Source organism: Hippopotamus amphibius, chromosome 4, assembly GCF_030028045.1.
Source record: "Hippopotamus amphibius kiboko isolate mHipAmp2 chromosome 4, mHipAmp2.hap2, whole genome shotgun sequence".
NCBI lineage: Eukaryota > Metazoa > Chordata > Mammalia > Artiodactyla > Hippopotamidae > Hippopotamus > Hippopotamus amphibius.
This window is the reverse complement of record NC_080189.1, coordinates 74,776,392-74,804,188: the sequence shown is the minus strand read 5'-3', so window position 1 is coordinate 74,804,188 and position 27,797 is coordinate 74,776,392. Positions and strand designations below refer to the sequence as shown.

The window sequence follows — 27,797 nt, the reverse complement described above, 5'->3', positions numbered from 1 at the left end:
ACTTTTTCTAGTTACTTATGGTTTAAAATTAGTTTGTTGGTTTGAGATCTTTATTTTTTTAATATAAGTGTTTAGAGCTACAAATTTCCTTCTTAGCATTGCTTTCTCTGTATCCCATAAGTTTTGGTACATTTTGCTTTCACTTTCATTTGCTTGAAAGTATTTTCTAATTTCCCTTGTGTTTTCTTCTTTGACCTGCTGGTTGTTTAAGAGAGTTCTTTAATTTCCACCTATTTGTGACTTTTTTCTTTTTCTTTTTTTGGGAATTGTTTTTTCTTCTGTTGAGTTCTACTTTTATTTTGTTATGATTGGAAAGATAGTTTGAATGATTTTAATCTTTTAGATTTATACTCACTTGTGTCATATATGGTCTGTCTTGGGGAGTTTTCCATGTGCTCTTGAGGAAAATGTATATTCTGCTGTTGTTGAGTGGAATGTTGTATATATATCTGTTAGTTCTGGTTGCTTTATAATGTTCAATTCCTCTTTTTCCTTATTGATCTTCTCTCTGGTGTTTCTGTTCATTATTGAAAGTAGGGTATTGAGGTCTCCAACTATTATTGTAGAACCACGTCTTTGAATTCTGTCAGTGTTTTCTTCATGTATTTTGAAGCTCTGATGTTTGGTTCATACATATTTATAATTATTGTATTTTCTTGACGAGTTGACCCTTTTATCAATATGTAATGTTTTTTGTCTCTTATAATTAATTTTACTTAATATCTACTTTGTCTGAGATCAGTATCGGTCTCTCCTTGAGTTACTACTTGCTGGGTATCTTTTTCCATTCTTTCACTTTCAACCTGTTTGTGTTTTTAGATCTGAAGTGAGTCTCTTGTAGGCAGCATATGGTTGGATCCTGTTATTTAATTCATTCTTGCAATCTTTGTCTTTTGATTGTGGAGTTTAATCCATTTGTATTTAAAGTGATTACTGATGGGGGCAGACTTGAGTTTTACAGTTTTTTTTTTTTGTTTTCTGTATGTTGTCTAGCGTTTTTGACCTTCATTTGACCTTGAATTACTGCATGTGTTTGTATTTTGTTGATTTGTTTGTAGTGACATGTTTTGATTCCCTTCTCATTTCCTCTGGTGTGTATTCTATAGATATTTTCCTTGTGGTTACCATGGGGATTACATATAACATTCTAAAATTAAAATAATCTAATTTGAATGATACCAGTTTAACTTCAGTGGCATACAGAAGCTCTATTCCTAAACAGCTCTGTCCACCCCCTCCTTGTTGTTGATGTCACAAATAACATCTTTATGCATTGTGCACCCACAAACATAGATTTGTGTTTTTTTAATCCTTTAGAAAATAAAAAGTGGAGTTACAAGACAAATTTACAATGATACTGGGTTTTATATTTGTTTATGTATTTACCTTTACCTGAAAGCTTTATATTTTATATGGCTTTGGGTTACTGTGTCCTTTCATTTCAACCTAAAGGACTCTCTCTAGGATTTCTTGTGGGCAGGTCTAGTAGTAATGAACTCCCTCAGCTTTTGTTTATCTGGTAATTTCTTAATTTATCCCTCATTTTTGGAGGACAGTTCTTCCAGATACAGAATGCTTGGTTGACAGTTTTTACTCCCAGCACTTTAAATATATCATTCCACTGCCTTCTGCCCTCCAAAGTTTCTGCTAAGCAATCAGCTAGTAATCTAATTGAGGATCCCTTGTTGTTACAAGTTGCTTTTCTCTTGCTGCTTTCAACATTCTCCTTATCTTTCAGTAGTTCAATTAAAATGTGCCTCAGTGTGGAGTTCTTGGATTTATCCTACTTGAGATTTCTATAATTCATGTCTTTCATCAAATTTGGGAATTTTTCGGCCATTATTTTGTCAAAGCTCTGATTCTTTTGCCTCCTCAATCTGATTTTGAACTCCTCTAGGGAAATACTCAATTTAATTATTGTATTTTCTCCAGAATTTCTGTTTCTTTTCCTTTTTATAATTTCTGTCTCTTTATTGGTATTATCCTTTTGTTTATATATCATTTTCTTGATTTACCGTAGTTCTTTGTGTATTCCTTTTGCTCTTTGAGCATATTTAAGGCAGTTGACTTTGTCTAGTAAGTCCACAGTCTGTGCTTCCACAGGGATATCTGTTTCTACCTATTATTTTGTTCTTTTGAATATCATTTCTTTGTATGCCTTTGTTCTTTGTTGAAAGTTGGGTGTTTGAGAAACTGCCACTTTTTCCAGAATTTTTCCAAGACTGGCCGTATGCTCCAAGCCCAAAAGCTTAAGGTTTTCTGATGTCTTTTTTGAGAATGTGTCTTGTGGACCTGTGTGTGGCTTTCTCAGTTCTCCCGTATACACAGCTTCTTTTGAATGTCTTAATTTCCCAAGAAGTTTTACCCAAGTTTCTCCTTGGAGCTTTAGATGGTCTATTGTGTTTCTCCATGCATAAACTCTTGTCCCAGGCATCTGCAGATCTGTAGTCCCCTGCAGCTTTCATGCGCAATGCCTGGAGGTTTTCGTCACTTGAGACTGAGTTAGGTGAGACAGGAACCATCAGGCAGGCCCTCTGAGTGGTTAGAACGTTGCAGTCAGTGTCTGCTTTGCTCCCTCTGATTTAAGGGACTTGGACACTAGGCTGCAGCATCCTCCAGACTAAAAATTGCCTTGTGAAGGGGGCAGAGCAAGGGGCAATAAAAATGCCACATAAGTTCCTGCCATTCTGAGGGTAAATGTTTCTTTTTTCAAAAATTTTTTGTATTGGACTATAGTAGATTCACAATGTTGTGTTAGTTTAAGGTGTACAGCATAGTGATTCAATTATAAATATACTTGTATCTATTGTTTTTCAAGTTCTTTTCCCATTTAGGTTATTATAGAATATTGAGCAGAGTTCCCTATACTATACAGTAGATCTTTGTTGATTATCAATTTTAAATATAGCAGTGTGTATATGTCAGTCCCAGACTCCCAATCTATCCGCCCCCTGCCCTGCCGCCAACCTTCCCCTTGGTAACCATAAGGTCGTTCTCTGTCTGTTAAGTCTGTTTCTGTTTTGCAAATAAGTTCATTTGTATCATTTCTTTTTAGCTTCCCCATATAAGCAATATCACATTCTTTCTTTCTCTGTCTTACTGCACTTGCTATGATAATTTCTAGGTCCATCCTTGTTGTTGCAAATGGCATTATTTCATTCTTTTTTATGGCTGAGTAATATTCCACGGTATATATGTACCACATTTTTATTCGTTCATCTGTTGATGGACATTTAGGTTGTTTCCATGTTTTGGCTGTTGTGAATAGTGATGCTATGAACATAGGGGTGCATGTATCTTTTTGAATTGACAATATTGATTCTGCCAGTCCGAGAACATGATATATCTTTCCATGTGTTTGTGTCATTTTCAACTTCTTTTATCAGTGTCTTTTTTAAAAAATTATTTATTTATTTATTTATTTATTTTACTTTTTGGCTGCATTGGGTCCTCATTGCTGCACATGGGCTTTTCTCTAGTTGTGGCGAGCGGGGGCTGCTCTTCATTGTGGTGCACAGACTTCTCATTGTGGTGGCTTGTTTTGTTGCAAAGCATGGGCTCTAAGTGTGCAGGCTTCAGTAGTTGTGGTGTGTGGACTTAGTTGCTCCGCAGCGTGTGTGATCTTCCCAGACGAGGGGTGGAACCCATGTCCCTTGCATTAGCAGGCAGATTCTTAACCACTGCCCCACCAGGGAAGCCCCATAAGTGTCATAGATTTCAGAGTACAGGTTTTTTGCCTCCTTAAGTAGGTTTATTCCTAGGTATTTTATTCTTTTTGATGTGATGTTTCTTGAATTTCTCTTTCTTATCTTTTGTTGTTTATAGAAATGCAATAGATTTCTGTGTATTAATTTTGTACCCTGCAACTTTACCTAATTCATTGATGAGCTTTAATAGTTTTCTGGTAGCATCTTTAGGATTTTCTGTGTATAGTATCATGTCATCTGCAAACAGTGACAGTTTTACGTCCTCATTTCTAATTTGAATTCCTTTTCTTTTTTCTTCTCTGATTGCCATGGCTAGTACTTTCAAAACTATGTTGGATAAAAGTGGCGGGAGTGGACATCCTTGTCTTGCTTCTGATCTTAGAGGAAATGTTTTCAACTCTTCACTGTTAAGTATGATGTTTGCTCTAGATTTGTCATATATGGCCTTTATTATGTTGAGGTACGTTTCCTCTGTGCCCCCTTTCTGCTGAGTTTTTATGATAAATGGGTGTTGAATTTTGTCAAAAGGTTTTTTTTAATCCTTCAATTTGTTAATGTGTATCACACTGATTGATTTGCGGATATTGAAAAATCCTTGCATCTCTGGAATAAATCCCACTTGACTGTGGTGTTTGATCCTTTTAACGTGTTGTTGGATTTGGTTTGCTAGTGATTTGTTGAGGATTTTTGCATCTATGTTCATCAGTGATATTGACCTATAATTTTCTTTTTTGTGTTATCTTTGTCTGGTTTTGGTATCAGGGTAATGGTGACCTCATAGAATGAGTTTGGGAGTGTTCCTTCCTCTGCAATTTTTTGTAATAGTTTCAGAAGGATAGATGTTAATTCTTTTGTAAATGTTTGATAGAATTTGCCTTGAAGTCATCTGGTCCTGGACTTTTGTTTGTTGAGAGTTTTTTAAATCACAGTTTCAATTTCATTACTTGTGATTGGTCTGTTCACATTTTCTGTTTCTTCCTTGTTCATTCTTGGGAGATGGTACCTTTCTAAGAATTTGTCCATTTCTTCTAGGTTGTCTGTTGTATTGGCATGTAGTTACTTGTAGTAGTCTCTTATGATCTTTTGTATTTCTGTGTTGTCAGTTGTAACTTCTCCTTTTTCATTTCTAATTTTATTGATTTGAGTCCTCTCCCTTTTTTTCTTGATGAGTCTGGCTAAAGGTTTATTGATTTTTTTTTTTTTTTTTTTTTTCAGAGAACCAGCTTTTAGTTTCATTGATCTTTTCTGTTGTTTTCTTAATCCCTATTTCATTTATTTCTGCTCTGATCTTTGATTTCTTTCCTTCTACTAACTTTGGGTTTTGTTTGTTCTTTGTCTGGTTGCTCTAGGTGTAACTTTAGGTTGTCTATTTGAGATTTTTCTTGTTTCCTGAGGTAAGATTATATTGCTCTAAACTTCACTCTTAGAACTGCTTTTGCTGCATCCCATAGGTTTTGGATCATGGTGTGTTTGTTGTCATTTGTCTTTAGGTTTTTTTTTTTTCCTCTTTGTTTTCTTCAGTGACCCATTGGTTGTTTAGTAGCATATTGTTCAGCCACCACGTTTGTGTTTTTTACAACTTTTTTTCTTGTAGTTAATTTCTAATGTTATAGCGTTGTGCTTGGAAAAGATGCTTCATATGATTTAAATTTTCTTAAATTTACTGAGGCTCGCTTTGTGGCCATCCGTATGATCAGTCCTGGAGAATGTTTCATGTGCACTTGAAAAGAATGTGTATTTTGCTGTTATTGGATGGAATGCTTTATAAATATTAATGAAGTCCAGCTGGTCTAATGTGTCATTTAAGGCCTGTGCTTACTTATTGATTTTCTGTCTGGATGATCTGTCCATTGATGAAAGTGGGGTGTTAAAGCCCCCCACTATTACTGTATTACTGTCAGTTTCTCCTTTTACGGCTGTTAGTATTTGTTTTATATATTTAGGTGCTCTTATGTTGGGTGCATATATATCTACAAGTGTTGTATCTTCTCAGGTTGATCCCTTGATCATTATGTAATGTCCTTCCTTGTCCCTTATAAGAGTCTGTATTTTAAAGTTTGTTTTGTCTGATATGAGTATTGCTACTCCAGCTTTCTTTTGACTTCCATTTGCATGGAATATCTTTTTCTATCCCCTCACTTTAAGTCTGTATGTGTTCCTAGGTCTGAGGAGGGTCTTTTGTAAACAGCCTATATACAGGTCTTGTGTTTGTATCCATTCAGCCAGTTTATGTCTTTTGGTTGGAGCATTTAATCCATTTACATTAAGGTAATTATCAATATGTATGTTCTTATTGCCCTTTTCTTAATTGTTTTGGGTTTGCTTTTTGGCCGTTATCACCTTGATATAGGAGGTGTGACTGATGTTGTGGTGGCCAGGCCTGCACTGGCCTTCCCTTTGCTCTATGGTTATCTCTGCCCTGTCAGAGGTGGGGTCTGCTCCCTAGTTGTTGGAGTAGAGGTCCCCAGATTTGTTTCTTAGCTGGGTTTCTGATCTGTTGTGTGAGGTAGGAGGGATTGGAGCACTCCCAGTGGGAGGCAAGCTATTGAGTATTTCTCCTTCAGAGCTGTTCACCTTTGCATGGGCTTTGTTGTGTTACCTTTAAGCCATTTGTGGGAGCTCTCAGATTACAGTGTTGTTGGCACTGCTTTTGGCCCCACCTTAACCATGGGTATGTCAGCAGTTGGCCCTGGTGTCTGTCAGACATTGTTTTCACCAGGCCACCAGCATAGATCCACTGAAGTCAGGTCCCGGGATTGCAGTGATCATGGATCTGGACCCTCTGTGGGCACTATGGGGGCAGCTCAGACTCTGCTCTGGCCCAACTCCTGTGTGTATGTGCCCACAAAGTCTACAGCTGCTAAAGTTAGACCCGTCTTGGCTGTGGGAGTACTTGCTATCTGTTCAGATGTTCTGTAGGCTCTGGGTTTACAAAGTTGGTCATGGGGGTGTCAATTTGCAGTTTGCACAGCTGGTTACTTGGGGATCTTTCTTGTCCTGTCAATGTATAGTTTTTTTCACTTTGCATAGTAATGAGATTTATTCATGTTGTTGTGTTTATCTGTAATTTATTCTTTTTTATTGCTGAGTTAAATTCTGTGATATGGATGTTCCACAGTTTATCCATTCCCTAGTTGACTTGGATTGTTTGTAGGTTTGGGAATAAAACTGCTAATTGCAAGTTTTGTGTGAACATAATCACTTTACTTTGGTAACACCTAGGAGCAGGGTTGCAGAATCACATGCTAAGTGTATATTTAACGTTATAAGACTGCTCAACTCTTTTCCACAGTGGCCATACCATTTTGCATTTCTACCAGCAGTTTACGAAATTGCCAGTTGCTCCACATCCTTGTCAGCACTTGGTATTGACAGATTTTTTTAAAGCCATTCTGCTGGGTAGACAGTTATATCTCGTAGTTTTAATTTGCATTTCCCTAATGACTGGATGTCGAACATCTTTTCATGTGCTTGTCTGCTGTCTATTTATCTTGGTGAAGTGTCTGCTCACCTCTTTTGCCTGTTTTTTAATTGGGTCATTTGTTTTTGTTATTGAGCTTTTGAAAGTTCTTTATATATTCTGGGTATAGCTTTTTTATCAGATAAATGAATTCTGGGTATAGCTTTTTTATCAGATAAATGATTTGCAGGTATTTTCTTCTAGTCTGTTGGCTTCTCATTCCCTTGAGGGTGTTTTTTGAAGAGTAGAAGTTCTTAAATTGTCTAATTTATACATTTAAAATATCTGTAGAGTGCTTGGTGGTTTATCTAAGAATTCTTTGTGTAACCCAAGGTCACAAAGATTTTCTCCTGTTTACTTCTAGAAGTGTTATTGTTTTAGATGTTATATTTAGGTCTGATCCATTTCGAGTTAGTTTTTGTAAATGGTGCAAGTTTTTGTAAATGGTGCAAGGTATGTACATTTTTTATGAACCAACCAATTTAATCATAAGAGAATTAAGGAAATGACATTGTTTACGGAGCAAACGATGTGAAACAATGCCCTTTGTAGTGGGTTGAAGAAATGCTTTCCTCTGTGTAAAGGGTATCCTTACACAGATGCAAGATGTTACACCCTGCAGGTTCTGCTGTCCTTGCTATCAAAATTGCTTTCAGAACACTTAATAAGGAAAATGAAGTAGTGCACAGGAATTTCTTTTGTACTGCTCCTTAGGGCTTAAAATGAAACTTGTTTCCAGGTGAAATACACATTAGTGTTCCTGGAATAAGAAACATTTCCTGAAACTTTATCAACATCAGTTCTTGAATAAATTGACCTTAAATCGAATCTCAGCTTCTTTTCCTTCTAAAACTAATAGATGGTAAATATGTCCCTCCTGGCTGGGTGGTGGTATTTTTTAGTGCAGGAGGAATGAATGTAGATATCCTTGAGATACAGAAAAGTCCTTGATTTAAAAGTTTTACCCAATTTAAAAATTTCCTTCTTTTCTTTTTTAAATAGTTGGTGATGCTAACCAATTACTAATATTTATTAAGGACCTCTGAGTATGCCAGACTCTATTCTTGGTGTGGGGGTAGGGCAGGGTGAGAAAGACAGATGCTGAAGAGATCCAGAGCCTGCGATGAGAATTAACTGCCTGTAGGAAGGAAGTTAAGGTCCACACATGAGTAGCTGTTGTGAAGTAGGAAAAGTCACATCCCACAACAGAAAATGGGCTGGACCTTTTGTATTTTGTACTCAGAGCATGCTCTTCAGACCAGAGCATGGGGAGTTTGTTAGAAATGCAAAATCTCAGGCCTCCGTTGTGTTTTTTGTTTTGTTTTTTGAAAAAATTTTATTGAGGTGTAATTGACCTATAACATTGTATTAGTTTCAAGGGCTACAGTGTAATGATTCAATATTTGTAGGAATCCCTTTCTTTTTAAGAGTGATATTCCATTGTATGCATTTATGATATTTTGTTTATACGTTCATCTGTCAGGGGACACTTGGGTTGCCTCCACTTTGTGGCTTTTGGGAGTAGTGCTGCTGTGAACAAGGGAAGGGCTATTTTTAACGTAAAGTTTTTCTTTTAATTTTCTTAACACTTTAGTGTCCAGTACTATCACTGTGAGACACTAGTTAGATACACTGTCAGATACATCTGAAATTTCGGCTTTTAAAATTTCCTTGGTGTTCCACAAAGCATGAGTTCTGCTCTGTGCCTTCTCTGGACAAGTTTGAGATCCTTACATTAGAAGCCGACATTTTATAACTGGGAGATTCCTCACCAAGACTCAGATTCCTCACTTCTCTGGGGAGGTTGAAGGTCAGGCATACTGAGCCTGATGCTTTTGTGGCTTTGGTCTCCTGGGTGCGGGAGTGACTGTCCTTTCTGGACACAAGTCAGCATCGTCCCATGTAGCCTTACCCTGAGCTGCTGCCTTCATTGCCCACCTGCTTGGCCCCAAAGCCTGTTGAGTTTGCATTCTTTGTTCCCGAGTTGAGCCCCAAGGTAATTTGCAGGGCTTGCAAGTGAAATCTGCAGTCCTTTCTGAAAGAGGTGCTGTGAATATGACTACTTTTTTGTGTGTAGATGCTCAGGAATTCTAGGTGAAAATCTTTAATTCCTCTTGGACAGGAATGTCACAGAGTGCACCCCATGCACCTTTCCTAGGAAACTACACCTTCCCTGGGAAAATGACTACAAGGTCAGGTGCATACAAGGCTTTATTGATGGCCTGCTTTAGGCCAGGCCCATGTTAGGTGCCGAGGACTCCATCCTAGTGTCTGTGTCCTGGTGGAGGAGTTGAATCTTGGACCCCACTTGACCTTTGGAGTTACGTGCATTGTTATCCCAACAAGAACAGAGTGAACAGATACATACAGTGTATATGAAAGGAATGGAAGAAATGTGTATTGTAAAAAATACTTATGAATGGTAAGTCTTTTCACTTTCAGAAGAGAATTTTCTTGATTTTTTTCTGGTTAGCTAGATTGCATTTATCCTAATATTGTGCAGGCTTAACTACTGTAAGTATAATCCATTGGTTGGGGATATTTTATATTTTCTTTTCAGTTATTTGCTTTATTTTTTTGGTTTGTTTTGGTGGGCCTTACGATTGGCATTGTAATTAAATGGAACTTAAACTTTGGCGGGGAGAGTCTGTTGTAGTCTGTCTCGACTACATAGCTACCTAGTGGATCACTGCTGAACAGAACACGGAGGTGACAAATCCTTGGGCCTAAAGGGTTGATATATTGTTTAACTTATCTCACATTAGAAGGCTGTCCCTGTGAGTCCTCTTTTATTAGATCCTTCAGGTCCCTCTCATGCAAATCTTGCCTTCTTTGTTGCATCTGTTAAAGTTTGTTGCATTGAAGACACCTGAATATTTTACAGAGCCTTTTGCTAAATCCCAGGGCTTATGACTGCCTGAATGATGCCTTTTGAAGTTGGGCAGCAGGAAACAGAGCCCTGCATGCCCCAAGAATGTGTAGTGATTTTTGCTTTTTTGAAAGCGCATTCTTTCCTTTTGTCCCTAATGGGTAATTACAGCCTCCCTTCTGGCACCCCTGCAGCAGATGAGAAGTAAGAAGGAGGAATTGGGCAGACACAGGCTCGCTGCAATGGCGGTTGTGACGATGGCCCCAGGACTAATGCAGTTGCCCGTGGAAGCAATTTATTTATATTAACAGTCTCTCTGTTCCTTATATGTACTTCCAGTAAATCATTACGTGGGGTGCTCCTTCTTAACGCTTTATGTTAAAACAACTTCTGAGCCAGCGGGGTTTTTTGATTCATAGAATGGTGATAAGTCAAAAAGTGCCACTTCAGGGACTGAACTTGGTGGCTGTTATGTAAAGTCTAACATACTTACACTTTCATAAATTTCATCTGTTTCTCCAGTACGAGTATTTCCTTGGTATGTTGGTTCTGATGGCTAAACAACAATAAAAGGTGTCTTTGAAGAGACAATGGTGCCAAGTACTGTTAACTTTACCTTCTTAAAGAAGGAAGAGTTTTGATTTTTTCTCCCAAGAACTATCTCAGATTTAGGCTTTGTTCAGGAGCTTTTTTCTTAGCATAAATGTTGCAGTATTTTTTTTCTACTGTTAGTGGAACTCTAATTCTGTAAGTGTCTGCCTGTTTGTCTCTTGAAGTGATTTTCTTAGATGGTTTGTAATTAACTCTCTGACATCGTTAATTTTGTGTTCAGTGTCTGGATTTGTGTTCTCTTAAAACCAAGTGTTCAACTTATTTTGTTTGAAACATTAGCTTTCTAATCATTTTTAAACAAGAAGCATTAAAATCATGATAAAAATGAGCATATTAGGGATTGGTGATCTCTTAAATGAACCTGACTGTAAAATGAATTCAATGCACAGAAAAAAAAGATTCCAAAAAATTCAAGTAACTTTTGAATACACAACTCTGTGTATGCTAGTGCAGCCATTATTTAAAATGTGGTCTGGGGAATCCCAAAACCCTTTCAGGGTTTCATGAGGACAAAATTATTGTCATAATAATATTAAGACATTTGGCTTTTTTTTTTTTTTTTTGCTGTATTGATGTTTGCACTGATAGTGCAAAAGCAAAGGTGGATAAAACTGCTTGTTCGCAGTGTGAATCCTGGTAGTGGCATCCAACTGTACTAGTGGTCATTTCATTCTTTACCTCCATGTACCAGTTTTAAAAGAAAGTGTTTCACATAAGCATGTCTTGTTGTAGCAGTAAGAATTAGTTTATTAAAATCTTGATTCTTGAGGGCATCTCTTTAATATACTGCATGATGAAATGTGAAGTCCACATAAAGTACCTTTGCATCCCCAAGTACAACCATGGTCTGGTTATCTCAGGGAAAATATATAGCACCTAGTGGGAGTGTGTTCCGAGGATAGCAAGAACCCCAAAGAAATCTTGAACTTGAGCTGATTGTTTGTTTTTGGCAGTGGTGTTGGTAGTGGCGTTGGTGGGGTGTCTGAAACTATTTTGCATGTACTGTGGATAGAGCAAATGGGTAGGTATATGAGAAGTACTGGGAATTGGTGTTTTCGTTGCAGGGGAAGGAAGATACTAATATGGGGTTGAGGGAGGTGAGGAAGAATCCTATCTTGTTGGGTTTGAATTCAAGATGTCACTACGAATTTAGATGTAAGATATTTAAAATACCTTTGTTCTGTCCTGTCAAAGCAATGATACTTTACTAGCAAGGAGCACACCTGTGTATCAAAACTTGATTTCCAAATGCCAGGGCTTCTTGGAGAAATGGCTGATTCGAGTCTGGAGCCAGTACAAGGCTAGCTTGGCATGTTTGTTGTGTCGGAAAACAAGGAGGTGCTCAGAGACTATTGGGGTTTTGTCAGAAGGACACAGAAGCTGCCTTGAAGGAGCTGCCAGTGGCCAAATTTGGGACAATTTGAGCATCAGAAAGAATGATGACAGAGTAACAGGTTATAACACATTAACTTTAAAAAATGGGAGGGAGAGTGGGGGGAGAGAGAGGGAGAGAGAGGGATAGACTGGAAGAGAGAGAATATTACATTATAGGATAATGCCACCTAACATATGAAGGAGGAATAGTATTTGAAGATCACTGTTTTGCAATCCCTACTGTGGTAATTGATTCAGGCAAGAGTTATCAGTGGATCCTAAAACTGTTGAGTGAAATGGTATCAGGGAGTAGGATAGTCACAGAATTTTAAATATCACCCTACTTACCACTTATTAAGTACAAGGGGGTAAAGATACTTTTGCTAAGGAGAAATCTGGTAGATCCCACTTTAAATTGGTGCTCAAACAACATCCCACTAAAGACACAACCAGATATTATGTACTCTCTGAAGCAAGAACACAGCACTGCCCATGAAGTAGTCTGGCCAAAAAGAAGCAAACTTGAGTCTGATTGAGCCTCTAGATTTAATTACCAAATTGCAAGAAATCCAAAGGGACAGAGGAGTCTGTTAAATACCATCTTGGGGCTGCAAAAACTAGGAAACAAAGAACCTCCAGACTCTGGCAAACTCTACAGTCAAATGACCCAGTTTCTTCAAAACTCAGTTGTGAGAAAAAAGTTAAACATGAAGGAGACACAAGAAAGGTCTTGAGACCTATTAACCAATGGGCAGACCTTATTGGGATCATGATAGAAATACACTGGGAGTTGAAAAAAATAGGTTAATAGCAACTGTGAACACAGACTATATTTGCTGGTAATATAGGGTGAAATGATAATACATCTACAGTTGCTTTCAAATAATTTGGAAGGAGGGCAGTTGGTTCTGGATGAAACAGATGAAACAAGACTAGCCATGGACAGATGCTTGCATGTGTGTTCATGATACTATTCCCTCTACTTAGGAACATATTTGAAAGTTTAATAATTAAATTAAAATACTGCTAATTAATAGGTAATAGCTTCACATATCGTGCATCCTTAGTGCATTGAGAAGTACATGTCATCTGTATAGAACTGTTGCCAGTAATATTTAACTTTAATCTATCAGGAAACAATCAGATAAGCTCAGAATGTATGACATTCTACAAGTCAATTTTTTTGGGTTGTTTAAAAGTCGGTGTTATGAAAAGCAACAAAAAATAATGTCATAAAAAAGCAATCAAATACAATGCATGATCCTTGCTTGAGTGGATCACTTTTGCCCTTAAAAAGGTTATGAAAGACGTTTTGGGATCAATGCAGACGTTGGAATGTGGATTCATAGGAAATGATATTATTGAATTAATGTTAATTATTTTAGGTATGATGATGGTTGTGTGTTTCTGTAGGAGAATGTCCTTATTCTTGGGAGATGTGTACTGAGGTAGTTTAGGAATTGTATGGTGTCTGCCAGTTACTTTAAACATGTGGATTAGGTTGCCTCATATTAAGTCAGTTTTCCTAGGTCAGAAACATTCAAATATCAGCAAATGCATAAGGTTCAACCTACTATTTGTTGAAAGAGAGAAAAAAAAAGCAAATGGGAGTTCCAGGTGAAGCTTATACAAATGTTTGTACTATTCTTTCACTTTTCTGTGTTTTTGAACTTTGTCAAAATAGTTGGGAGCAAACGGGTAGTCAGCATACAAAAGTGAACCTTCAGCAAATACATATTTGTTAGATAAAGTGTGCTGACAACATTCTCTCTGGGAGTAATTGCCTGTAATAGCATTTAATAGAATTAATTCTAAACTACTTGAGTTGATTCGGAATATAGAAAAGAAGGAAAGCTTTATTTCATTGTATGAACTTTCATGTGACAAAGAACAGAAAAATAAAGAACTATAGGTGGAAATTAAGAAAAGAGGAGCTTAGTGATGTCTTAACGAATTTTTTTTTTTTTTTTACATGGATGGCATTTAAAGACAAATCCACTGTAGGAGAAAATTTTCTTATGTTTTGTCAAATCAAAAATGACTTTTATCTAAGCATGGCCTCAACATTCCTTGTAAGATAGGATAGATCTCTAGAATTTGAAAAAGAAAACTTTTATCCTCCTCCACTGCCTCCCTGGTTGCCGTGAGGTGTCAGCTGAGGCACATTTTACTCAGGGTTATTGGGGTCTTCTGAGCAGCTATGGCAGATTGATAAAGTCATGGGATGGTAATCCCTACTCATCTAGAAGATTTCTCTAAGTGATTATAATGGCCCCTAATTTTATCCTCCTTTTTGCAATCCAAAACAGATCCCTAAAGAAGTGGCTGACATCTTTAACGCCCCCAGCGATGATGAAGAGTTTGTTGGTTTCCGCGATGATGTTCCCATGGAAACCCTCTCATCAGAGGAGAGCTGTGATAGTTTTGACTCACTGGAGTCGGGGAAGCAGGTACAGGTGCCTCCTTTCAAGGCAGGCATATTTGTCTAGAAGCCTGGATCTTGGTTCAAATATTTTTTAATATGAACATGGTCTGAAATTGGCGATATTAATTGGTGAGCATTTTATTTTATTAGTATTATGCCTTCATGTTTCAAGAAACTGGTGAGGGTATCTCAGTTTTGCTGTTTAAATCCTTTCTATGTACAAGAATTTTTTTTTTTCCCAATAAAGGGGACCTCACATGATCAGATCCATTTTCTTTGCCACCTTGGGGCTGCAGCCTGTGGCGAGGCTGTGTTTGGAGTGTTTCCACACCGCTGGTGGGGGAGAGCCCTAGTGATAGTGTAGGAGTGTGTAGTTACCATGAGACACGTGGCCTCTGTGCTCCTGCAGTGTGGCTCTGTCCGCACCTCACTCGTGGAATTGCTGGCAAGAGCATTATTCTTTCTGTAATTCCTTTGATCTGTGGCAGACACAGGTTACAGTTCTCAGAGAGGTAGGTTACTGGAGATTTATGTTGTGATTTAGCAAGAACATGGCCAGAGCATCCAGCCTTCCATGACATTTTCCTCTGAGTTCATTGTGGCACTCCACATTCCTCATTCTCTCAACCATGGCTCTCCTAAAAGGCTGTGAGTTAAACCCACCTAGCTTCTACTGGGCAAGTAGAGGAAGGGAGGCAGTTAATCATGTCAGTAAACGCCTGCTGGAAGGCTGTATGCGCAGCGCTCACCTTACTCACTGCCTCTGCAGCATTTCAGCCCATCAGCCACCTGCTTCCACTCCCCTTGGTGTCTCGCTCTCTTCCATGTTTTTTTCTTGGTTACCATCCATTCTACTTCCTGTCCCCACATGTGGATATGCTCAGAGATTTTGTCTTCACACCTTTCCACTTAATGATCTCAGTGACTGCCCTGGTCTCACTTTGTGGTTTGGCTTTTCCGTCCAGCCCCAGATGTATTTCTGACGGCCACTTGGATCCGTCCTTGTTGTTCAAGGAGATCTGCAGCTCACCATTTTCCCTCCCCTGGTTGTCTGTCTTCCCCATTTTTATCTGTTTCTTGGTCTTGACCCCTGCTGCTCCTCACCCGTCTCCTCGACTCCCTTGCAGGAGGTGATGAATCTTCTGCCATGTTCCTCACCTCCATCCCTTCCCCTCTCTTCCCTCTTCAGCTGCCGTGGTTCTTGTAGCCCTTATCTCGGGTTGTAGGACTGAGCTCTGGTCACCATCCGCCCTTGTTCAGAAATCACCAGTCCCTCTGTTCGAGTGTGGTCAGGCAGTGAGGGGCAGCGCAGCCTGTTGGGTCCACCATGAGCAGCGTTCTGAGCAGCATGGGATGTGTGTAAAGTGCCAGCACGAGCCTGGCGTGCAGCAGGCATTAAGGAACAAAGCAGCTGCTCTTGCTGCTGTGACGACTGTCACTTCTCCTGTGCAGGCACACCTGCCCACAGTCCACCCCTGCCCCCAAGTCTGATCCCAGTGTGCCTTCCGTGGCCCATGACAGCACACTTTTCATGCAGAGTGCACGTAATTCACTACCTCCCTGGGAAGGTGCAGGTGCTGTTATTATTCCTGTTTCATAGGTGATGAAACTGAAGTGTGGCAGAGATGAAGTGACTTGTCCAAGGCCCCACATCTGAGAAGCGGCCGAGCTGGGATGTTCCCAATCTAGGAGCCCTACTTCTCAGCCTCGTGCCTTGCGTGGCTCTTTCCTGCAGGCTGTGCTGCAGTAGACCAGAAACGCCGCATGCACTGTTCTGCCCCCTGTGCACACTGGTCCGGGCTCTTCACCCTGCCTCTGTGCGCTCTCAGCATTTTTCTAGCCTCTAGCCCCGTTTAGATCCAGGTCAAATGCTGCTGCTTCCGGGAAGTCTTACTGGATTTTCTTTCTGTTCGCCATGTTGCTTGTGTCTCCCTTACAGCACTGGTCCTCACGGTGGTGACCTAGGGACCTGTCCAGCTCCCTTACTAAATGACAGGCTCCTTGATGCGAGGGGCCTCATACTTGAACGGTGCTTTCCAGCTTCCCTGGCTCAGGCTGCTTCCTTGGTTGTCCCTTTCCTCTTGTTTCATGCATCCAGCACCCATGGGCAAAGGAGCACCCATGGGGTGGAACTGAGGTGGGATACTTGCCTGACTGGTACTGATACTGCCATGACTTTCCAGTCAGTTTCTTCACATCCCATGAGCTTCAAAATAAAGTCACCACTGTTAGCTCCTCTTTTCATCTATTTGCTTATGTTCTTGATCGCTGTAGATGTAGGTCACCAAGGCCCATGACATATTGCCTAGTACTGATTTTAAAAGGATAACGGCTAGATTTCAGAAAACAGAGCTGTGTGAGGGCTGTAACCAGGAACACGGGAGGATGCGTGGAGTGGCTGTTTGCTTCATTTCAGAACCCCATTAATGACCGTTTTTACACCCTGTGAAATCAGGAGAATAAAAGCATGGGCCTTGGTTTAGGACTGCAGCTGAGGTGTTTTTCTCCATCAGAACTGGCCACCAAAGATACTGATCTCTCCCAGGCTGACCGCTGCCTGTGAGACCAGGCACCAAGCACAGAAAGAGCCAGAGGACTGGCAGGTTGGAACTTGCTCTTCCAAGGCATGGCCAGTTAAGGGCTCCAGGCAGGGACTTTGGGTCGATGATGAAGTGTGCACACGGGCCCCAGTGCCCTGCAGCAGCCTGCGGGGGCCGGTGCAGGGCTCTTGAGCCAGATGCTTCCTGCCCTCGGAGGTGGTGGGTTTCCTTGGGAGCCAACCGTGCACCATTCTTCCTTCTTGATAAACCCCGGCCTCTGCTTCCCTACCCGGACCCCACGCACTCCTGATCCATTTTAACCCGCTGAGAGAAGCTGCGTGAAGTTGCACACAGTGTGTGCGGCAGTGCCAACGCTGGTCTCCCTGCAACACAATTTGAATTTCACTTTAAAGAAACTTCCCTTTTGTGTGTGAATTTTTTTTTTTTAAGCAGCTGCACCACAGCTATCAACAAGGGAACAAAGTAATTTAGCTCTGAGCACACTCACTCCAATTACCCATAATAATTCATAGGAGACATTTTTAAGCTTAAAAAAATGCTGGATATAGGCATTTCTTTCTGTATTCCCCCGGAAGTTTTTCCACTCGTCTATTATATCTGTTTTTCTCCAGAGATTATCTGAGCTTGAAGAAGTATATAATTAAAGTCAGGGAAATGGGGGGAGAGAAAGATTCTCCAACTGAATGTGGTGTGATGAGGGGTCATTGCTATATCGGGTGTGGGAGGGGAAGACGTCAGAGGCAGCTGGGGACACGGATTCCAGGCCTGGCTGCCAGCTTGGAGGAGGCTGGTTTGTGGGTCTCCGTACTGTACTGCAGTTCTTGCTTTTCCCCTCCTTTCTTTCAAGCATGCCATTTATTTTTATGTGTTCAAAAGAAAGAAATAGTCATTATTGGAAAATGTCCTTTTGATTCAGCCATGTAATATCTTTCCTCGGGCTCACTTGCTACCGGCCGGTGGTGGCTGGTCTCTCACTCTCTGCGGGAGAGGCATTCCTGGGGGTGGGCAGGGTTGGAACTTTTCCGTCAGTCCCCTGTGGTGGTGGGTAATGGAACAACTGTGTCTCCTCGGCAGTGGGCGGGGAGGGGTGTGGAAGCCTCCAGCCCTTTCCTGCAGGGAAGTGTGCTGTCTCTGAACGAGGCATCTCCCCTGGGAGGAGCCAGCTTGGGATGGCTGTTAGAAAGGAAGGCCAGTGTGTGTCGGCGGAGCCTGGTTTTCTCCTCTCGTCTTGTCTTAACCCATGTGTTTTCCGTTCTGTGTGAAGCAGACATTCCTGTTGGCCCACGCTGGCGGGAGAAAATGAATTCCATCAACCCTTACTGGTCACACCAGCTGATGGAGGGTGCGGCCATTCTGATTTTTTGAAATTGTTCAATTTTGGAGTCTAAATTTCTGCAAACTATGGAAAATATGTATATATGTGTGTGTGTTTGTGTTTATTGTGGTAAAATCTACGTAAAATTTACCATTTTAACCATTTTTAAGTACAGATAAGTCCCCAGTATCCTGCCTGCAGGACACTGAGCGGCGTTAATTACCTTCACAGTGTCACACGCCTTCACCATTATCTATTTCCAGAATGTTTTCATTGCCTCAGACAAACCACGTGCACATTAAACAATAACTCCCTATAGCCCTCAGCCCCTGCTAACCTCTCTTCGTTCTTTCTCCATGACATATGTGTGTTTTTAATTTAGCAGGATGTGCGTTTCCATTCCAAATACTTCTCGGAAGAGCTAAGAAGGATTTTTGTAGAGGACACTGACTCAGAGATGGAAGATTTTGAAGGATTTACGCAGAGTGATCTGAATGTTAATAGTAACCCAGAAGTGATGGTAATAATTGTCACCGTGAGGGAGTGTGGGCTGTAATATTTTTAGTCCTGTCTCCGAATTGGATCATTACTTGTAAGGAGTTGCTTTACACATGAAAAGGTTTTACTTTTTCTGACACGTGCATCTTATAAACCAGTTAGCAAAATGTAAAATTTGGCTATTCCAGGGCGAATTCCTGGTCCCCCAGTCCATTCTTCTCTTAGAGAAAATCCAGTAGTCTTTCTTGGGTGCCTTTGGAGTTTAAGGGGATAAGTCCCAGGCATCCCTTATTGTTCTTATCAAAGAATTTATTTCAAGCTTTTCTTGAACCTTTTATCTGAGAAGAGGAGGGTCTGAGAGTAACATTTTCCTGAAAGTCATTTCTTGTGCGCTAAGTAATGTTCTTAGGTTTGGAGTTAATCTGGCAACAATTCAGCTGTGGTACAAACTTAGAGTTTCCTCTGTGCGTTCTCGATTTGGTCATGACGTGCTTTATAATGATAAAGATGACCTGGGCCTGCCTGATTCCTAAGGGAAATCTTCCCTCAGCACGTTGCCATCAAGAGACGTGTTGGCTGATCTCTTCCTTTTATTCCATTTGTTCAGGCCAGTTTACTGCCAGCCAGTATTTGAATCTCAGGGTAACTTTGAAGAACAGCCGGCTTTTGGATGTTTTTTAGGCATAAAAGTGTTTTCTACTAACTGAAAAATAGCATACATTTATCTCAGAAAATCAGTACACCACTTCCTTCTTTGGTATTAAGATAAGGGATAAAGAGGTTAAGCCTCCTTACCTTCAGAAGCTCCCAAGGAACCACTCCTGGCGTGGAACCTGTGTAGATGCTTAAATAAACTGTAACTAGTAGGGTTGCTTTGTCCTTCACCTTTTTCTGGGGGGGACTTAAGGCCTGAAAGCCTTAATGGTAGGCTGCCTTGCTTGATGGTGATTTTTTTTTTTTTTTCTGTGAATAGCAACACAGAGCTGTGCCAACCTATAGGCCCTAGCCCCCCGCCCCTTGGCTTTCTTTACAGAAGTTATTTGCCTGGCAGTTTGTGTATTCTGGCCAGCAAGTCTCCAGTTTCTTGCCAGCAAGATACTGAGATCCTTCCAAACCCTAATGGGTATCTTCTACTCTTAGTGACTTATTTGTCTTCTGTTCGTTAGCTAAGCAATATTAGGATATTCAAATAATTTGTATTTCCAGCACTGGAAAGTGAATTACCCCAAAAGTCTTTTTTTTTTTTTTTTTTCCCTCCGAATCTGTACATTTAGGGAATGAATTATAACACGTTATGTTGACACTGATGTAACTCATAGCTCAGGGCAGGTCCACCTGTATATTTTATTTTAAAATTCAGTGAGAAAAAAAGCATTGTTGCCTCCCCACCCAGGCTCCAGCCCACCCTAGTGAGAAGTGGTAAGACCACCTTTTTGACAATAGCGTGTGAGTATACACTGGTGTCTAGTGATCTTCTCGCCAGTTGTGAAATCGTCAGAGCCATGGTGCTAGCCCTCAGGTCTGAGTCTCCACTGGTGTTTACAGTTTGCTCTTTTCCTACTTCAGTCATTTGTAGTAAGCTACTCCGCATCTTTGGTAAAGAGAAGTAGGTTAGATGGCGATTATGATAAATGAATAAAGCCAGTCGGGGGAGATATTTCCTCTGAAGTCCTCCAACAGTGTCCTCTAAAATAGATTCCTCTGCAGCCCACCATTTTGAATTGCACAGCCACTAATGTGGAAAGTTCAGGATATTAAGACAAATAGATAAATCAGTACAGTATAGTCTTATTTCTCTGCTTGGCTTTTTGTGGATTGATACACACACCACGGTTTGGAAGTTGTCTGCTTTTTTTCCCCTTCCCCCTGTCTTATTTTTAACTTGAGTCCAGCTGGAATTTGGGGGGTGGTCACCAAGGAGGAAGCAGAGGCATTTACTGAACCCCAGGCTCCTCCTGGTGCTGTTCTCGGCTCTCCTCACCACAGGAGTGCCTGACAGAGGTGCCCAGGCTGAACTGTCAAGCTTGTGGTTAAGGAAGGATGCCGGGTGATGACCTTGATCCCATTATTTAAATCCATCTCTGCTGTTGCTGAGAGTCCTTTGCAGCTGAGATGTCACCTCGCTGTTGCCTTCCATTCTTACCGTGTTCTCACATACAAAACCAAGTTATATTTTAATGCTGGAGACCTGTGCCAAATGGAGACTGAAAATTGGGGCTGAGAATTTCTTGAGCTGACTGAACAGGTGCTTGCAGCCACCTGCAGAGTGGTCTGATTTCACCCCATGGCTCTGTGAGTTACGGAAAGAGGAGGAGACTTCTTTACGTGAGGACCCAGTGTGTCCTGGGGATGAGCTTCCCCCACTGACCCCAGTGGCAGGTCATCTGCTTGCTCCTTGGTCACTTCACTAAAATGAAGTCGGCTCTGCTGGTCCTCTTACTCATGAGTCCTGTTCCAGCTATTTAGGGCAAAATGGCATTTTATTTTTCACTTAGCACTCCTTTTTTATCTGAAGATACCTCTTAGGTCATGCACACCCTTTCCTTTGACTCTTCCCATATTATTAGGCTCCAAGATGTGCCAGCCTGGCTGGCCCACGGGGGAGGAGTCCCACCTCGTCAGTGCTTTGCATCCAGCCTCATGCTCTGAACAGAACACAGTCTGCCAGTGGATATGGCTGGGCTGGAGTGCATAGTAGGCCTGCTCTTTGATTTTGTTCATCAACAAACTACTTAAGCATTTAACTCAAGAGTTCAGAGGGAACTACCAATAGGAAGGGGAAGCTTTCAACTATTCATTGTTTTCCTAAAATACTGTCAGAGTGGTTTTAAGTGTGTGTCTTTCTGAAGGTTTGTTCTTTGTTCTTTCTCTCATTTCATTAGCTCGTGGAGTCAGATATGAGTGATGACGATAAAGTATCTTTCGTGAGTGAGGAAGAGGAAGAAGAAGAAAAGGCTACACCTAGAAGAAGCAGGCCAAGAAGAAGCGGTATTGGTCTTCGAGTAGCCTTTCAGTTCCCCACCAAGAAACTGGCAAAGAAATCTGAAAAGAACAGTTCTTCTGAGCCGTTGTTTTCTGGCTCAGGCTCACAGGACAAAAAGAAAGCAATTCTTGGAAGAAAGACAAGCTGCAGACAAGGGAAGGAAAGGGAAGATTCCACCTCTGAGTCTGAGGACGACTCCAGGGACGAGGGCCAGGAGAGTTCAGATGCCCTGCTGAAAAGGACCATGAACATCCAGGAGAACAAAGCCATGGTAAGGCCGCGCAGCCGGACTGCCGCTGCTGGGGCTCCCAGGGCTTGGCCCCACAGCCGCTGCTGCTTTTGCTGCTGTCAGGAAGTGTGCTCTGGGTATTGTGAGTTCTCTTTTTCTGGACCCCAAGCGGTTATCACCTGGTTTGGGAACAGAGACTCCCAGGACCATTTTAAGCCCCCTCTACAGTGCCATGGACTAAATGCTGTTTACTGTTGATCAAGTTAAGTTGCAGACATGCAGTGGTATTTTACAGAGGTGAGAGGGCCTGTTCCCAGCAGAAAGAAGCGAAGTGTAAACAGGGGTGTCGTGAAGCCCACTTAGGAGTTCCTTTGTGCAGGTCAGGCAGGCAGCTTTCAACCTAGTGTCAAGACAGTAGCTAAAGGAATGAAAGGGGTCTAGGTATTAAAAGGAACTGAGCAGTTTTGAATCACTTTAAAATGTTTTCACCAGAATAATTAATGGAACAGGGTGAAGTCTTTGTGTACTTGGTTTTTTTATATGTGGTCAGTAACTGGTTTCCTTCATAATTTTGTGTATACAGAATTAAAATAATTCTACCATTCATAATCATTTTTAGTATTTTGGTATATTTTTTTCTTTAATATTTTCTTTTAAAAAAGCATAATTTAATGATACTGTTTATGCAGTCTTATTATATGTCTAGTAATTTACTTAAGAAAATACAAAGCCTGCTTTTTCCTAAAACTTACCCAGAGACATATTTGTGCTTAGCTAAGAGAAATTTTTAGCATTGTATCTCTGTGCATCTTTAAAATAAGAACTATGTTCCTCAGACTTTTTAGTGACCCCCATACATCTGTGTAAGTCAAAAACTAAAAGGAATCCGAATTAAATTGTATGATTGGCATGTTAATTCCTGTTATTTGGTGTTGTGTTTTTTTTTTAATTAATTTATTTTTTTTTGGGGGGTACACCAAGTTCAATCATCTGTTTTTATACACATATCCCCGTATTCCCTCCCTCCCTCGAGTCCCCCTCACCCTCCCCGTCCCAGTCCTCTAAGGCATCTTCCATCCTCGAGTTGAACTTCCTTTGTTATACAGCAACTTCCCACTGGCTATCTGTTTTACAGTTGGTAGTATATACATGTCTGTGCTACTCTCTCGCTTCATCTCAGCTTCCCCTTCACCCCCCGCCCCCCCCAATCCTCGAGTTCTCCAGTCCATTCTCTGCATCTGCGTCCTTGTTCTTGTCACTGAGTTCATCAGTACCATTTTTAGATTCCGTATATGTGAGTTAGCATACAATATTTGTCTTTCTCTTTCTGACTTACTTCACTCTGTATGACAGACTCTAGGTCTGTCCACCTTGTCACATAGAGCTCCATCTCATCCCTTTTTATAGCTGAATAATATTCCATTGTATATATATGCCACATCTTCTTTATCCATTCATTTGTTGATGGGCATTTCGGTTGCTTCCATGTCCTGGCTATTGTAAATAGTGCTGCAATAAACATGATGGTACAAGTTTCTTTTGGGATTATGGTTTTATTTGGGTATATGCCCAGTTCTTAAGTGTTTATTTGGGAATATTTTCATAAATTTATTGATAAGAAATTAACCAACTTAAAGAATCAGTGTTTTGGAGCTCTGAATAACTGTCAGAACGATCTAGTTGGGCCTTTTTCTGTTTTGAACATGATGAAACTTGATTCAGGTGGGCAATATGATAGGTTCCAGGGTGACACAGCGAATTAGTGGCCGAGTCATGATTCTAACCTCATGCTGCAGGCCTTGGACCTTCCAGGACAGTTTTCTGTGTCTTGTTCTATAAGGAATGGGCATAGATTTTATTCCTCTGATGATGTTAGCATCTCACCTGTGGAGATAAAAAACCTTTACATGTGAGGTTAAAAATATAACAACTGCTGAGATCTTATTGTAAACTACTTTAGTCAAGTTTCTCATGGCTGCAAACTGGAAGACTTGTGATAAGGTCTTAGATGAAGTAGATAGACTTGGCAATATTTATGTGAGATCCTTTCTTTCTTCTGAACTTCAGCTTGCTCAGTTATTGGCGGAATTGAACTCAATGCCAGATTTCTTCCCGGTCCGAACCCCGAACTCGGCTGCTGTAAGTGGAACTCCTTCTGTGTAAAGTGGAACTCCTTCTGTGTATTGATTGCAGGGCTCATGCACACACGCGGCTGCCAGATGGCTTTCATTGCAGAAAGCAGCCCGTTGCGTGTGTCTGTGCTCTTGCTTGCAGAAGAAGAAAACTGTGAGGCGGGCCTTCTCGGAGGGACAGATCACACGGCGCACCAACCCAGCCCGGAGTGCACGGCCTCCAGAGAAGTTCGCCCTGGAGAACTTCACCGTGTCAGCTGCCAAGTTCGCAGAAGAGTTTTACAGTTTCAGAAGAAGGAAGACAATGAGCGGGGTATTTTCTGATGATAAGGAGCCAGTGCTTCTTTGTCTAAGCCAGTGGTCCTCACGCGTGACTGTTATTCAGTCCCCTGGGGCTTGGAGAGAGGGCTGAGGTTCTGACACGGTGGGCCTGCAGAAGCTGAGAAGTTGCATTTCAGCCAAGTTCCCAGATGCTGTGGGTGCTCCTGGGACTGCACTTGGAGAAGAACCCGGGGTTCTAAGCTTGCACTTGGTCTAAGCAGTAGACCATGGAGAGGATCCTTCTTCTAAAGCCAGCAGCTCAGTGGTTAGGACCCCAGCTTCATCTCCAGTGGAGGCTGTAAAGGCCTGATGACGGCTCCAGGTGGCTTTGGGGTTTTGCTTGTCGGAAAGTACAGCGATGTCTCCTAGTCTTTCTGTTTTAGGAGTGGGGAGTTTTGAGTGCTTTCAGTCTAGAGCAAGGAACTTTGGACCCTTCCTGTTTGTGGCTTTGGCTTTTCAGTGTGGTTCACTTCCCTGGCCTCACAGAGTTTCTAGTAGGTGACCATTCATTGGTCAGGAAAACCCTGAGCTTGTGGTTTATCATTGTGTCACGTTGCCATGAAGGAAGCTCGGCTCTAAGGATAGGAGCTCAGCAAATGATTTGATTTCAGGGAAACAGAAGAGGGACATAGTTAACATTAATGGTCCTAGCGCTCTGAGTTTAAAACTTTTATAATTGTCTTTTTAACCACTCAGACCATCTAATGGGCAATTCTGTTTTGTCTTGTTCTGCAGGGGAAGTGCCAGGGGTATCGACGACGACGCTGTGTATCTTCTTTTCGGCCAGTGGAAGACATCACTGAAGAGGACTTGGAAAATGTAGCCATAACTGTTCGAGATAAAATCTATGATAAAGTTCTGGTAAAGTATATCTAATGAATAATTCACATGATTGTGACTCTTATTGGGAGTTCAGGTGCTGGTATTTGAAATCCTGCCTTGTTTTCAACTGTATCTGGGCTTCCACCCTTGTGCCATCTCTCCAGGGCGCAGAGGTGGGTTCTGAATTGGAGCAGCTATAACTGGGAAAGGGGAGATGGTTTAGTGCAGTAATTCTTACCAGGAGAGGGGTCTCCCTGGGGGATGCATATTATCTAGGGGTGGGGGGCAGGGGTATAGTCTGGAAAAGCACAGTTGTAATTGTTATATTTTAAATAGTTTTTATGTGTTAAACATTGAAAAACAATGTTTTATAACCAATAGAAATATATTTCTCATATTAACGTATATATTGGAAATATGTGTACATTATATATATTTATATAACCAATAGAAACTAAAGTTTGGTACAGTATCTTTGGTAGGTAGGAAGTGTGTGAATTTTTTTAAAATGGTGATGTGGAGGATGGCTTTGTGTTGTTCTGCATCATTTTTAGATAATGGGACAGTGTCTTAAATAGTATTAAAAGGTTTTGAATTTAATTGCCCACATTTTAAAGCCAGGAGATTTTATCCTGAACATAACCAGATTGCTGGGAACCTGGTTGGAGCCACGTGATGCTGCCCAGGGCTCAACATCACGCAGGCACCTGCCACCCTCGTGGGCGCTGGTCTTTCCCCTCATTTCTGTGCTCCTGATCATTTCATTTCTTCCAGGCTCCCTGCTCAGTCTCAGCTGTCCTAAGAGGTTTCTCTGGCCCCAGAATTAAAAGTGCTTACAGGCTACCGGAGGGTGCCAGGGTTTATACCAGAGAAACAGCACTGTTCGATTCTAGGGGAGAGGCAGGGCTGCTTTGTGTGCTTAGGAATCCACATGGCCTCATGGGCATCCTCTTCTGAATCCTGTGTTTACCACCCACTGCCTTCCCCCCTCAGGGTAACACTTGCCATCAGTGCCGGCAGAAGACCATCGACACCAAGACGGTGTGTCGAAACCAGAGCTGCGGCGGGGTGCGAGGACAGTTTTGTGGGCCATGCCTGCGGAACCGCTATGGGGAGGATGTGAGATCAGCGCTGCTGGACCCGGTAGGCACAGTGTTTGCCTTGGTCCTGAGTTGTATTGGTAAAGGGAAGCGAGCTGAGGATGGAGCTCCTGGGCCCTTTATCGGGGACCTATAGCTGCAGAGCTTGGGTTTCTGTAGACCCATCACTGCTGTCCTCACGTTCTGCCTCTTGAGACTGGCAGAAGTGAAAATAAAGTTTCCTTCTAGAAAGAGAGCAAGCTGACCTGTTGGTCAGGAGAAGAGAGTGTGTTTCATTTTTCCAGGGTCAGAGCCAAGCTTTCTTAGAGTTATGGTTTGTACAGGTGAACCTGTGTCCCTTTCCTCCAGTAGGGTCATTTATCTTGGATTTGCCTGGGCCAGACCCAGGGGACGGGTATCTCGGGGTGTAGGGTGCTTTCTGTGTGCCCTGCACTGCTCTAAGATTTCACGTCTGTTAGTTCAGTTTACTTTATTATTCTTTTAGCCTATGAAGTAGGTATGTAACCTCTCAACACCTTGGTTCCCTCTGTAAGATGAGATAATAGTAGGATGGTTCGTATGTATGCCCTTGAACCCGGGCAGTCTGGCTCCAGAGTCTGTGCTCTTAACCACTGCAAGATCTCTTATGCAGCAGTCATAGAGTAAATAGACTGCCCCCAGTTTGCAAATGAATGTAAACTGCTACTCAGGTTGAGTGATTTGAGAAACCCTATACTCTCAGAAGCAGGGCCGACTTCCTCGGTGTGTGACCTGTGAAGTTTTGAATGGATGTCTACTAATTATGCACTTGGTCCTGTGTAAAACCAGCACATTTCTGCACCTGTGATCTGGGGTAATCAACCTTTCTGGGCCTTTTTGAAACATGCGCGAGGAAGGAGACATTATTAGTACACGTCACAGGGTGACCAGGATTAGGTAAAGAATCTCACGTGATTAAAGACTGGTGGAGAGAGCCAGGCTTGATCAGAACCTCACCTTGCTAGAGCCCGTTGATAATGGGGGGCATGTCTGCTGCCATTGCTCCCCTAGGATTGGATGTGTCCTCCCTGCCGAGGCATCTGCAATTGCAGTTACTGTCGGAAGCGTGATGGCCGCTGTGCCACAGGCATCCTCATCCACCTGGCCAAGTTTTACGGTTATAATAATGTCAAGGAGTATCTGGAGAGGTAAGCGTCACAAATCAAAGCTGGAGGTTGTAATTCCTGTGTGCAGCAGGGGAGACCCTCTAGGCAGGTACTGGGTTGCCTCGTTTCAGGCTGATTCTTAGAAACCCCCTTGAGTGTAGCCATTCTGTATCTGTTTGCATTGGGAAGGCTCAGGACTGGTATTTTCCCTATCAGGAAATTCCCTCCTTTGCTAGAGTTTCCTGCTCGTTGTGTCCAACAGTAA

At 41.6% G+C, this 27,797-nt stretch overlaps 1 protein-coding gene across 6 annotated transcripts in view; it reads left to right on the top strand.

The window, feature by feature from the left end:
* CDCA7L (cell division cycle associated 7 like) overlaps positions 1 to 27,797 on the top strand; it is a 42,069-nt gene that overhangs the window by 13,700 nt on the left and 572 nt on the right. For 2 of the 6 annotated variants that reach the window (XM_057731720.1, XM_057731725.1), the window contains exons 2-9: positions 14,332 to 14,472; positions 18,706 to 18,843; positions 21,704 to 22,075; positions 24,101 to 24,172; positions 24,308 to 24,478; positions 25,222 to 25,347; positions 26,302 to 26,451; positions 27,438 to 27,574. In XM_057731720.1, coding sequence (XP_057587703.1) covers positions 14,332 to 14,472; positions 18,706 to 18,843; positions 21,704 to 22,075; positions 24,101 to 24,172; positions 24,308 to 24,478; positions 25,222 to 25,347; positions 26,302 to 26,451; positions 27,438 to 27,574 — 1,307 coding nt within the window. Of the gene's footprint in view, positions 1 to 14,331; positions 14,473 to 14,514; positions 14,577 to 18,705; positions 18,844 to 21,703; positions 22,076 to 24,100; positions 24,173 to 24,307; positions 24,479 to 25,221; positions 25,348 to 26,301; positions 26,452 to 27,437; positions 27,575 to 27,797 lie in introns of those variants that run through there. The other 4 variants (XM_057731721.1, XM_057731723.1, XM_057731724.1 and 1 more) reach the window with 4 other exon arrangements.